At 44.7% G+C, this 12434-nt stretch overlaps 1 protein-coding gene across 4 annotated transcripts in view; it reads left to right on the forward strand.

Annotated features, from left to right (window-relative positions):
* The window catches only part of LOC140196863 (transcription factor COE3-like), a 498386-nt gene that overhangs the window by 381127 nt on the left and 104825 nt on the right, over positions 1 to 12434 (forward strand). For 2 of the 4 annotated variants that reach the window (XM_072256750.1, XM_072256752.1), the window contains exons 9-10: positions 4893 to 5026; positions 9301 to 9427. In XM_072256750.1, coding sequence (XP_072112851.1) covers positions 4893 to 5026; positions 9301 to 9427 — 261 coding nt within the window. The remainder of the gene's footprint in view (positions 1 to 4892; positions 5027 to 9300; positions 9428 to 12434) is intronic. The other 2 variants (XM_072256751.1, XM_072256753.1) reach the window with 1 other exon arrangement.

Raw genomic sequence — 12434 nt, forward strand, 5'->3', positions numbered from 1 at the left:
ACGACAGAGAAAGTACTCAGGAAGCTGAATAGTCTAAGGGTAGATAAATCTCCCGGACCAGATGGAATGCACCCTCGTGTTCTGAAGGAAGTAGCTGTGGAGATTGCGGAAGCATTAGCGATGATCTTTCAAAAGTCGATAGATTCTGGCATGGTTCCGGAGAACTGGAAAATTGCAAATGTCACTCCGCTATTTAAGAAGAAGGCAAGGGAGCAAAAAGCAAATTATAGACCTGTTAGCTTGACATCGGTGGTTGGGAAGTTGTTGGAGTTGATTGTCAAGGATGAGGTTATGGAGTACCTGGAGGCATATGACAAGATAGGCAGAACTCAGCATGGATTCCTTAAAGGAAAATCCTGCCTGACAAACCTATTACAATTTTTTGAGGAAATTACAAGTAGGCTAGACAAGGGAGATGCAGTGGATATTGTATATTTGGATTTTCAGAAGGACTTTGACAAGGTGCCACACGTGAGGTGGCTTAACAAGATAAGAGCCCATGGAGTTATGGGAAAGTTACATACGTGGATAGGGTGTTGGCTGACTGGCAGGAAACAGAGAGTGGGAATAAAGGGATCCTATTCTGGTTGGCTGTCAGTTACCAGTGGTGTTCCACAGGGGTCTGTGTTGGGGCCGCTTCTTTTTACGTTGTACATTAATAATTTGGATTATGGAATAGATGGCTTTGTAGCTAAGTTTGCTGATGATAGGAAAATAGGTGGAGGGGCCGGTAGTGCTAAGGAAACAGAGATTCTGCAGAGAGACTTGGATAGATTGGGAGAATGGGCAAAGAAGTGGCAAATGAAGTACAATGTTGGAAAGTGTATGGTTATGCACTTTGGCAGAAGAAATAAATGGGCAGACTATTATTCAAATGGGGAGAGAATTCAAAATTCTGAGATGCAACGGGACTTGGGAGTCCTCGTGTAGGATACCATTAAAGTTAACCTCCAAGTTGAGTTGGTGGTGAAGAAGGCGAATGCAATGTTGGCATTCATTTCTAGAGGAATAGAGTATAGGAGCAGGGTTGTGATGTTGAGGCTCTATAAGGCGCTGGTAAGACCTCACTTGGAGTACTGTGGGCAATTTTGGTCTCCTTAGTTAAGAAAGGATGAGCTGATGCTGGAGAGGGTACAGGGAAGATTCACTAGAATAAATCCGGGAATGAGAAGGTTAACATATGAAGAACGTTTGTCTGCTCTTGGACTGTATTCCTCGGAGTTCAGAAGAATGAGGGGAGACCTCATAGAAACATTTGGAATGTTGAAAGGCATGGACAGAGTGGGTGTGGCAAAGTTGTTTCCCATGGTGGGGGAGTCTAGTATGAGAGGGCATGACTTAAGGATTGAAGGGTGCCCATTCAGAACAGAGATGCAAAGAAATTTTTTTAGCCAGAGGGTGGTGAATCTATGGAATTTCTTGCCACGGGCGGCAGTGGAGGCCAAGTCATTGGGTGTATTTAAGGCAGAGATTGATAGGTATCCTCAGGGCATCAAAGGTTATGGTGAGAAGGCAGGGGAGTGGGACTAAATGGGAGAATGAATCAGCTCATGATAAAGTGGTGGAGAAAACTTGATGGGCCAAATGGCTGACTTCTGCTCCTTTGTCTTATGGTCTTATGGTCTAAACCAGCCTTGATATGTAGGGCAGACTCAATAGACCAAATAGCCTAGTTCTGCTCCTATGTCTTATTGTCTTATGGTCAAAAGCCATGGGACCCTATGAGGTGGTTGCGTAGTCCTAGCACTCACAATTCTCCTGTCCCCTACCTCTTCACTGCAACATTGAAGTAGGTTCAAGGGTTTGGTGAGCAAGACAGGAAACACTGACTGTGAATAAGTATATTAATCATTTCTTTACAAACAGTAAAAAAGTTTGACCACATATTTAAGTTCTCCCACCCTTACACCCAAACTACAGAACTAAATATTCAACAGACAGATACTTTGTTAACAGTGCGTATGGAGCATACCATCCCAACGATTCCGGGCACAAATGGAAAGAGAACGAACCTTTTGCATGTGTTACTCTTCATACTCCTGAGGTGTTTGAAGCTGGACACTGGGTGCCACGGCACTCAAGCCAAACAATGAGAAGAGCGGCTGCAGTTTTTAAACTAACTAATGACAATCAACACGATGGAAGCGGCTTTCAATGGCAAATAAGCCACACCCCCACACAACACTAACACTCCTCAAAGCGTCCTTGCAGCCATTGAAGTATTTCAATAGGTTTCAATCGGTACATTTAACGTCAGAGAAATGTGTGCAATATACATCCTGAAATTATTTTTCTTCACAAAACATCCACGAAAACAGAGGAGTGCCCCAAAGAATGAATGACAGTTAAATGTTAGAACCCCAAAGCTTCCCTCAATTTCCCCCTTCCACACATAAGCAGCAGCAAAGCAACGAGCACCTCCACCAGCAAAAAAGCATCGACACCCCCCCCCCCAACCGAGCGGTCAAGCGTGCAGCAAAGCGTCAGTAAAGACACAGACTTGCAGTACCCCAAAGACTACTCGTTCACTCGGTATTTGACATACCACAGGCTCTCTCTCTCTCTCTCCCTCTCTCTAATAAGGGAAAAAAAGGTGTCCCTGTTCCACAGCGAGAGGGGAGACATAACAAAACAACTTGGCAATTTATGGTGTTAAAAGTCTGTTGCGTCGCTTTTTTCGAGCTCTGCGCCCAAAGAACTCGGGTCTCTGGGCACACAGCCAGCAGCCAGCTCACTGCTTTCAATCTTCTGTCTCCCACGACGCACCAGATGGCGGCACCGGCCTCGAGTCAGCCCGCCTCCAGAGCCACAAAAATCCAGCACCCTGAAGGTACGCTAGTCTTCCAGGCTGTGTCCTTGGCATATCGAAAAGTGGTCAGTCGGGAGACCCTGCGAGCGGTCCCATTTCCTCAATGAACTGGAGTCAGTGTGTAACTCCAGGTCAGGGTCTTCAAAAGAACCCTGAAAAGGAAAAATAGAGATATTAAAGATTGAAATAGAGCTGTTTCCGAAGATGGAAGCAAAGGAGTCACCGTTAGGTGCCATCATCCTGAGCTTTGCCCTCTGTTGAAGTTCTATCTTTCCTCTATCAATAGCATTCAAGGCAAACACAGGAAGCTCCCACAAAGTAAAATTGGTAAATTGGGTAATATTTTAATCACAGAATCATAGAAACATAGAAATCTACAGCACCTTACAGGCCCTTCGGCCCACAATGTTGTGCCGACCGTGTAACCTACTCTAGAAGCTGCTTAGAATTTCCCTACCACATAGCCCTCTGTTTTTCTATCTCCATGTACCTATCTAAGAGTCTCTTAAAAGACCCTATTATATCCATCTCTACTGTCTCCGGCAGTGCATTCCACACATCCACAACTCTGTGTAAAAAAAACTTACATTTGGCATCCTCCTTGTACCTACTTCCAAGCATCTTAAAGCTATGCCTCCTACCGAAATGAACCACTTCACACTTATCTGGGATGAACTCCATCTGCCAGTTCTCAGCCCAGTTCTGCATCCTATCGATGTCTCACTGTAACCTCTGACAACCCTCCAGACTATCCACGATACCCCCAATATATCAAAATAAACTTTATTCACAATAAAATATTGATCAGATAAATCGTGCAATGCCTTTTCATTCTTACATTCACAGACAATGCGTTATGTAGTGTTAAAACCAATAAAGATAAGAGATTTTGCAGATGCTGGAAATCCAGAGTAATCACGCAAAATGCTGGAGGGACTCAGCAGGTCAGAGTCAAAGTCAGAGTTAGGCTGAGTATCACAGTCGTATCTTGTGAAATTTGTTGTTATGAGGCAGAAGCACATTACAATACATAATAATAAACTGTAATTTACAGTAAGTATATATGCAGTATATATTTAAAAAGTTAAATAAACAGTGCAAATAAGAGAGAAAAAAGGTAGTGAAGTAGTGTGAACCCATGAACATGACCTCACTACACATACACAGTCCTTTAACACCAGGACAGGCCATCTTCTTCAGCTTCCAGTGGACTTGCACTCGGACTAGTTAAACTACCTGTGGTGCATCAATTAGGTGAGACACTTGACTTCCACAAGGGTTGACCAGGATCTCACTTGTTATATTTTGCAACTTCAAACTAATTCAAACAAAGACAGAGGAGTCCAAAATGCAGATCTAGCTTCGACTTTAAGTGAGGAAAGGAATGAACTGTGACGTTTCCCGATAAAGGGTCTCGTCCTGAGATGTAGACTGTTTAAATCCAATACCAATAAAGCCAATGCATCACTCATTTGGCCCCCCTGGAGTGGTACACTGCTATAGTGATAGAGGGGCTTCCTCAGCCAACCTGACCTCTCCCTGTTCAGTCATGGAAGAGCCCTATACTGTCCCATTCCTTCCCCACAGAGTCCTGTGGTGGCTGCACCAAGCCTCTGTGAGTCCTTCAGCACATACTCCTGTGGCCTGGAATATGTCTCAGCAGCTTTTCTCTGCGGACATCTTGATGTGCTGGATGGGTAAATTGGATTATCATTGTCATGTGCACCGAGATGCAGGGAAAAACTTTGTTTTGCTTGCCCTCCATACAGATCATTTCATGACATAGTAGTGCAAGGAGAAACAGTAACAGGATGCAGAATAAAGTGTTATAGTTGCAGAGAATGTGCAGTGGCCTGAAGGACAACCACTGAAGAACCAGTCAATTTACCACCACATTCTCAAGGCCTTTGCCATCAGTGTCCACACCCTAACAAATGAATGCAAGGAATTTCAGGGCAGTACAAGTGGGAAGAGATAACAGAGAAACAGGCAGACCAGTCACACAGAGCAGGTTGAGGGAGAGCAGACACGTGATCAGAGGTCTCCAGAGGAGCTAAACAACTCTGTCTTTTCTCTCGCAAAGCAGCCACGCCATGCATCAAAGCAATTAGCCCAAGTGAAGGGTGGACTACGGGAGGAGCAACTATCATCATTATCGGAGACAGCTTCTTTGATGGATTGCAGGTTGTGTTTGGAACAATGCTGGTGTGGAGCGAGGTACGTACTTGGTTCTGCAAAAGTAACCCCAAGAGCTCCATAGGAGGAAATATCCATGTGTGTTCTGAAACTCTTCTCCCCTTTAAACTGTGGGTGAATTAGCGTTTTAGCAAAGGAATCCATCTCTCCCTATTTGTTCCCCATTCCTTTCCCTGTTCCTTCCGTCTCTCCCCGAGGAGACTGTTCACTGAACAAGAGGGAAGAATCAAGCTCAAGTTCAAGTTCGATCAATGATCATTTCAAGTCAAGTTTACTGTCGTTTAACTATATGCATATATACTGTCAAATGAGACAACGTTTGTCCAGACCAGGGTGTAAAGCACAGTCATACACATAACACACGATGACATAGGAAAGTAAGAATTAAATGTACAAATGAATTACAGATAATTTCCTGTATCTTTTCTAGTAACTGAGTTGTTTTGCTGGACTCCTATAGCATTACCAAGTCCTATTTTAGAACATAGAACAGAGCATTGTTTAGTTAGACATTTAATTACTAGTTTAGATTGTTTTCCACAGTGTCTGTCCCAAATTAATCAAACTAGAAATTGAATGCATACCAAAACGAACCCATTATGTCTGCACAATGTCCATGTCCCTCAATTCTCTGCAGATTCATGTGCCTATCGAAGAGCCTCTTTTGTTGTATTTACCTCTGGAACCACACCTGGCGGCACATTCAGGTACCCACCACACTTTGTGTAAAAAACCTGTCCCACACATCTCCTTTCACTTTCCCCCCTCCAAACTTAAATCCGTGGCTCTTAGTTTTGGACATTTCAACACTGAGAGAAATGTACTCTATCTATGCCTCTCACAATCTTACAGACTTCTATCAAAGCTTCATTCAGCTTCTGCTGCTCCAGAGAAAACAACCCAAGCTTGTCCAAACTCGTGTTATAGCAGAGGAGAATTCCATCCACTCCCATGTTCATATTTTTATACAGCATCTTCAGTGGTCAAGCGTCCCCAGGGAAATTCCCAAGGACGTAAAAGAGGATCCTGAACAGATAACCAAAGGCTTGGTCAAAGAAAACATGTTAAAGAGTGACTTAAAGAAGGAGGGAGAAAGAAATAGAGAGAGAGAGAGAGAGAGGCAGATATATTATATCTCGTGTACACACACACACACACACACACACACTCACACACACGAAAAAAAGGGGTGATTGATAAATTTGTGGCCTAAGGTAGAAGGAGTCAATTTTAGAAAACCTAGCACATTTATTTTTCAACATAGTCCCCTCCTACATTTACACACTTAGCCCAGCAGCCGTGGAGCATACGGATTTTGGACCTCCAGAAAGTGTCCACAGCATGGGTGATTGATAAGTTCGTGGCCTACGGTAGAAGGAGATGACTCTTGTTACATACACATGCAGGTCAACTCTTTGAGTGATTATGCAGAAAGTTTGAAGTTAATAACTCATCTCCTTCTACTTTAGGCCACAAGCTTATTAATCACTCCTGATGAGTTAATAACGTCAAACTTTCTGCATAATCACTCAAAGAGTTGAACTGCATGTGCATGTAGGGAGAGCTGTATAACTCATCTCCTTCTACCTTAGGCAATTAACTTAACAATCACCCCTCGTATGTATGTGTGTGTATACATATATATATATATATATATAGAGAGAGAGAGAGAGAGAGAGAGAAGGAGAAGGAGTGGGAGTGGGATGGGGTAGGAGAGTGTGTGGGATGAGAAAGAGAGAAAGAATGCAGAGAGAATGAAGAAAAAAGAGGAGAATGAGGGAGTTAGTGGGAGATGAGGGATTTGAAGTTAGGATTCTTCAGACCCAGATGCTGCAGCTCATTCACAAAGGAAATTGGGAATGACTGGGACATGAGGACTGAAGGGCTGTGGAGCATTGCTGTGCTACAGCTCGTTACGGTATCCGATGGAGCTTGTGGTTAAAATGGTATGGAGTACGTCTTCTGGGCCTTCGAGGCACGCCACACAGAAATCCCCAATTTAATCCTAGCCCAATCAAGGGGCAATTTACAATGACCAACTAACCTACCAACCAGGATGCGGGAGAAAACGTAGCACCCGGAGAAACCCATGCAGTCATTGAGAGAATGCAGAAAGCAGTGGTGGGAATTGTACCTGGGTCGCTGGCACTGTAAAGCTAACCACTACACTACCATGCTGCCTGGTTAGTAGGTTAATTGTTCATATGAGTGTCTTTGAAGTTTGCGAAGATTCAACTTCACATCTAAATCTTTGACAAACTTCTATAGCTGTGTGTTGGAGAGTATATTGACTGGCTGCATCACAGTCTGGTATGTAAACACAAATGCTCTTGAATGCAAAACCCTACAAAAAGTAATGGATTTGGCCCTGTCCATTACAGGTAAAGCCCTTCTCACCATTGAGCACATTTACACGGAGTGCTGTCACTAGGAAGCAGCATCCATCATCAGAGACCCCACTACCAGATCATGCTCTCTTCTCACTGTTACCGTTAGGAAGAAGGTACAGGAGCCTTAGGACTCACACCACTAAATTCAGGAACCAAATGGCTTTCGAAACAAAGGGATGACTTCACTCAACTTCACTCACCCATCACTGAGCTGTTCCCGCACCCCATGGACTCACTTTCAAGGACTCTTCATTTCATGTTCTTGATATTTATTGCTTGCTTATTTGTTTGTATTGTTTGTTTATTTATTTATATCATTATTTCTTTCTTTTTGTATTTGCACAGTTTGTTGTCTTTTCAGTACTGGATGTCTGCCCAGTTGGTGTGGTCTTTCAATGATTTTATTGTGTTTCTTGGATTTATTGAGTATGCTCAAGAGTAAGTGAATCTCAGGGCTGTATATAGTGACTTACATGCACTTTGATAATAGATTTACTTTGAGATTTTGAATTGGGCATTGTGGGCTCACTGGGCTGGAAGGGTCTGTTAGTATGCTGTATCAGTGCCCCAACGTGATGAAGGCAAGCATGTGATAGTCCTTTTTTATCACCCTATCTGCATGTGTTACCACTTTCGGGGAGCTGTGACCTGCACCCCAGGATCCCTCGGGAGACTCCTTAGGGTCCTGCCATTTTCTGTATATTCTCCCTTTATATTTGACCTCCCAAAGTCCAACAGTTCATGCTTTCTTGGACTGAACTCCATCTGACATTCCTCAACACAAAATACTCTGCAGATGCTGGGGTCAAAGCAACACTCACAACACGCTGGAGGAACTCAGCAGGTCGGGCAGCATCCGTGCAAAAGATCGGTCAACGTTTCGGGCCGGAACCCTCCATCAGGACTGAAGAGGAAAGGGGCAGAGGCCCGATAAAGAAGGTGGAGGGAGGGTGGGAAGGAGAAGGCTGGTAGGTTCCAGGTGAAAAACCAGTAAGGGGAAAGAAAAAGGGGTGGGGGTGGGGGAGGGGAAGGAGGGAGGTGATAGGCAGGAAAGGTGAAGAAGGAATAGGGGAAAACACAATGGGTAGTAGAAGGAGGCGGAACCATGAGGAAGGTGATAGGCAGCTGGGGGAGGGGGCAGAGTGACATAGGGATAGAGGAAGGGAGGGGAATTACTGGAAGTTGGAGAATTCTATGTTCATACCAAGGGGCTGAAGACTACCTAGACGGTAGATGAGGTGTTGCTCCTCCAGCCTGAGTTTAGCCTCATCGTGGCAGTAGAGGGGGCCATGTATGGACATATCTGAATGGGAGTGGGAAGCAGAGTTGAAGTGGGTGGCCACTGGGAGATCCTGTCTGTTGTGGCGGACGGAGCGGAAGTGTTGGGGTCATCTATTGCATCTGGTGCTCCCGGTGCAGCCTCCTCCTTCCTTCCCACCCTCCCCCCACCTTCTTTATACGGCCTCTGCTCCTTCCCTCTATAGTCTTGATGAGGGTTCCGGCCCGAAGCGTCGACTGATCTTTTCCACAGATGCTGCCCGACCTGCTGAGTTCCTCCAGCGTGTTGTGAATCTGACATTCCTCCACCCCTAGCTGCAACTAATCTGTATCCTGGATGGAACTAGTGGGTTGCAGTGAAGTGCACAAAATTGTTGACTGGACACAGCCTGGCGATTTACATCCCGAAGGGCCGTCGTAGCCCAGCTTGTCTTGCACCTGCACTCTCTGTCATGGTTTAATTCAGGTACAGGATATGCTGCAGATGCTGGAAATCTTAAACACACACAAAATCCTGGAGGAACTCAGCAGGTCAGGTGGCATGTATGGAGGAGAATAAGCAATTGATGTTTTGGGCCGTGGCCCTCCCTCAGGACTGGTTTAATGGTATCTCTGTCTGTTCCTCAGCTGATCACGCCGCACGCCATCCGAGTGCAGACGCCTCCGCGGCACATTCCTGGCGTGGTGGAGGTCACACTGTCCTACAAGTCCAAGCAGTTCTGTAAAGGAGCACCTGGGAGATTCGTCTACACAGGTCAGTGCTGTTCCAGCGGGTGAGCCTGTACTTAGAAAGCATGGGGTAATGTGGATGTCACATCCGGAGACTATATACTTGAAGTTACAACATCATGACTGTTCTATTGAATGAGCTTGTCAGTAGAGTGTTTCTACCTCACCAGGGAAGCCTGTACTTACACTTGCTGAGTTACAGATGGGAATTACTCCACTTGGTCAGACCATACATATATTGAGGGTCACAAGAGCTTACAATATTTAAAAGATTAGCTTTATTTGTCATACATCGAAGCATACAGTGAAATGCACTGTTGCATCAGCAGGCAACTCAGTCCAAGGATATGTGGCAGGGGGTGGGGGGGGGGGCAGCCCACAAATGTCGCCATGCGGATGTCAACACAACAGACACAGAACTCGCTAACCCTCATCCGTACGTCGTTGGAATGTGGGAGGAAACTCATGTGGTCACAGCTGAACATACAAACTGCCTGCAGGCAGTGATGGGAACTGGACCCTGGTCGTTGGTGCTGTGAAGACCACTACACTATCTTGCCACCCTGCAGAGACCTGAATCTGGAGGAGCACACTATCATAAGAAGGTGGAAGAGGGTCAAGTAGGGGTGGGGGTTGGTGGAAGGGATTGTTGTTGCTGCTCCTCAACCCATATACAGGCTTGTTCATTGTTTGCTGGTTTGTGGAGAGCACTGACATTCCATCAGGTTACTCTCCATTTTCTTCCATCCATGTCGTCCAGTCAAGTTTATTGTCACTTAACTACATACATGTATATCTCCAAACGAGAGAACGTTTCTCCGGAACAGGGTGTAACACAATAGCGCACATAACACACTAAACACTTAATAACTGAAGAAAGTGAGAATTATGTCTACAAATGAATTACACACAGATAAACAAAGTAAAGTGCATAAGACTATAAGGCCATAAGACAAAGGAGCAGAAGTCGGCCATTCGGCCTATTGAGTCTACTCCACCACTTTATCATGAGCTGATCCATTCTCCCATTTAGTCCCACTCCCCCACCTTCTCACCATAAACTTTGATGCCCTGGCTACTCAGATATCTATCAATCTCTGCCTTAAATACACCCAATGACTGGGCCTCCACTGCCGCCCGTGGCAACAGATTCACCACCCTCTGGCTAAAAAAATTTCTTCGCATCTCTGTTCTGAATGGGCGCCCTTCAATCCTTAAGTCATGCCCTCTTGTACTAGACTCCCCCATCTTGGGAAACAACTTTGCCACATCCACTCTGTCCATGCCTTTCAACATTCGACATATTGTAGGGTACAATACAAATTATCCATTGACACTTCGAATGCAATGTGGCAGGCAGTTCAGAAGCCTAATGGCCTGAACGCTGTTGGACATTGACAATGTAAGATGCTGCAGGCCTGTTTCCCTTGTTTAGTGGTGCGACAGGCAGTGTGGGAGCTGCATGGCCTCGCCTGCAGCGAATACTAGGGCTCAAACTGTGGGCTTGCCTGCTGCCGCAGTCCCGGAGAGAGATGCCGGAGGTAGTGTAGCATAGTGCCACGCTCAGTTGGGGGCTGGCATCTCCCATCCTTGGTGCCCTCTAGTGTTCAATCAGTGGAATGGCAGGCTGAATGGCAGGCTGAATAGCAGTGGCTATGCATTATCAGGAATCTGTACAATCAATTTGCAGGACATGTTGTTCAAGATGTTGGACTATATATTTGCTTTTTTTTAAAAAAAGTATTTTGCACCTTGGCCTCAGAGAAATGCTGTTTCATTCAACTGTATTCATATATGGTTGAACGGTAATTAAACTTGAATTTGATTTGAAAATATGTGGTGACACTTGCTGTGGGATAACTAATTTAATCTGTATCTGAGATTAGAGATTAGGTTTGATATGTCACAAGTATATCAAAACATGGAAACATTTAGTGAAATAGACATTTTGCATCAACAACCAACACAGTCCAAGGATCGTTCAGGGGGCAGCCCGCAAGTGTTGTTATGCTTCCGAGGCCAATGTAGCATGGCCAAAATTCACGAATCGTAATGTCTGTGTATTGTGGATTGAAATCAGAGCACCCAGAGGAAATTCACATGGCTACGAGGAAAACATACAAACTCTTTACAGACATCGGCAGGAGTCCATAAGACTATAAGATCATAAGATATTGGAGCAGAATTAGGCCATTTGGCCCATCAAGTCTGGTCCACCATTTCATCATGGCTGATCCAATTTTCCTCTCAGCCCCAATCACCTGCCTTCTCTCTGTATCCCTTCATGCCCTGACCAATCAGAATCAGGTTTATTAGCATCGGCATGTGACGTGAAATTTGTTAACTTAGCAGCAGCGGTTCAATGCAATACATAACCTAGAAGAGAGAAAAATATAATAAATAAAATAACAATAATAATAAATAAAGTAAACCAATTACAGTATAAGTATATTGAATAGATTTTAAAATGTGCAAAAACACCGATAATACTGTATATTAAATAAAAAAGTGAGGTAGTGTCCAAGGGTTCAATGCTCATTTAGGAATCGGGTGGCAGAGGAAAAGAAGCTGTTCCTGAATTGCTGAGTGTGTGCCTTCAGGCTTCTGTACCTCCTACCTGATGGTAACAGTGAGAAAAGGGCATGCCCTGCATGCTGGAGGTCCTTAATAATGGACGCTGCATTTCTGAGACACTGCTCCCTAAAAATGTCCTGGGTACTTTGTAGGCTAGTGCCCAAGATGGAGCTGACTAGATTTACAACCTTCTGCAGCTTCTTTCGGTCCTGTGCAGTAGCCCCTCCACACCAGACAGTGATACAGCCTGTCAGAATGCTCTCCACGGTACAACTAGAGAAGTTTTTGAGTGTATTTGTTGCCATGCTAAATCTCTTCAAAATCCGAATGAACTATAGCCGCTGTCTTGCCTTCTTTATAACTACTTCGATATGTTGGGACCAAGTTAGATCCTCAGAGATCTTGACACCGAGGAACTTGAAGCTGCTCACTCTCTCCACTTCTGATCCCTCTATGAG

The sequence above is a fragment of the Mobula birostris genome, chromosome 4 (assembly GCF_030028105.1).
Source record: "Mobula birostris isolate sMobBir1 chromosome 4, sMobBir1.hap1, whole genome shotgun sequence".
NCBI lineage: Eukaryota > Metazoa > Chordata > Chondrichthyes > Myliobatiformes > Myliobatidae > Mobula > Mobula birostris.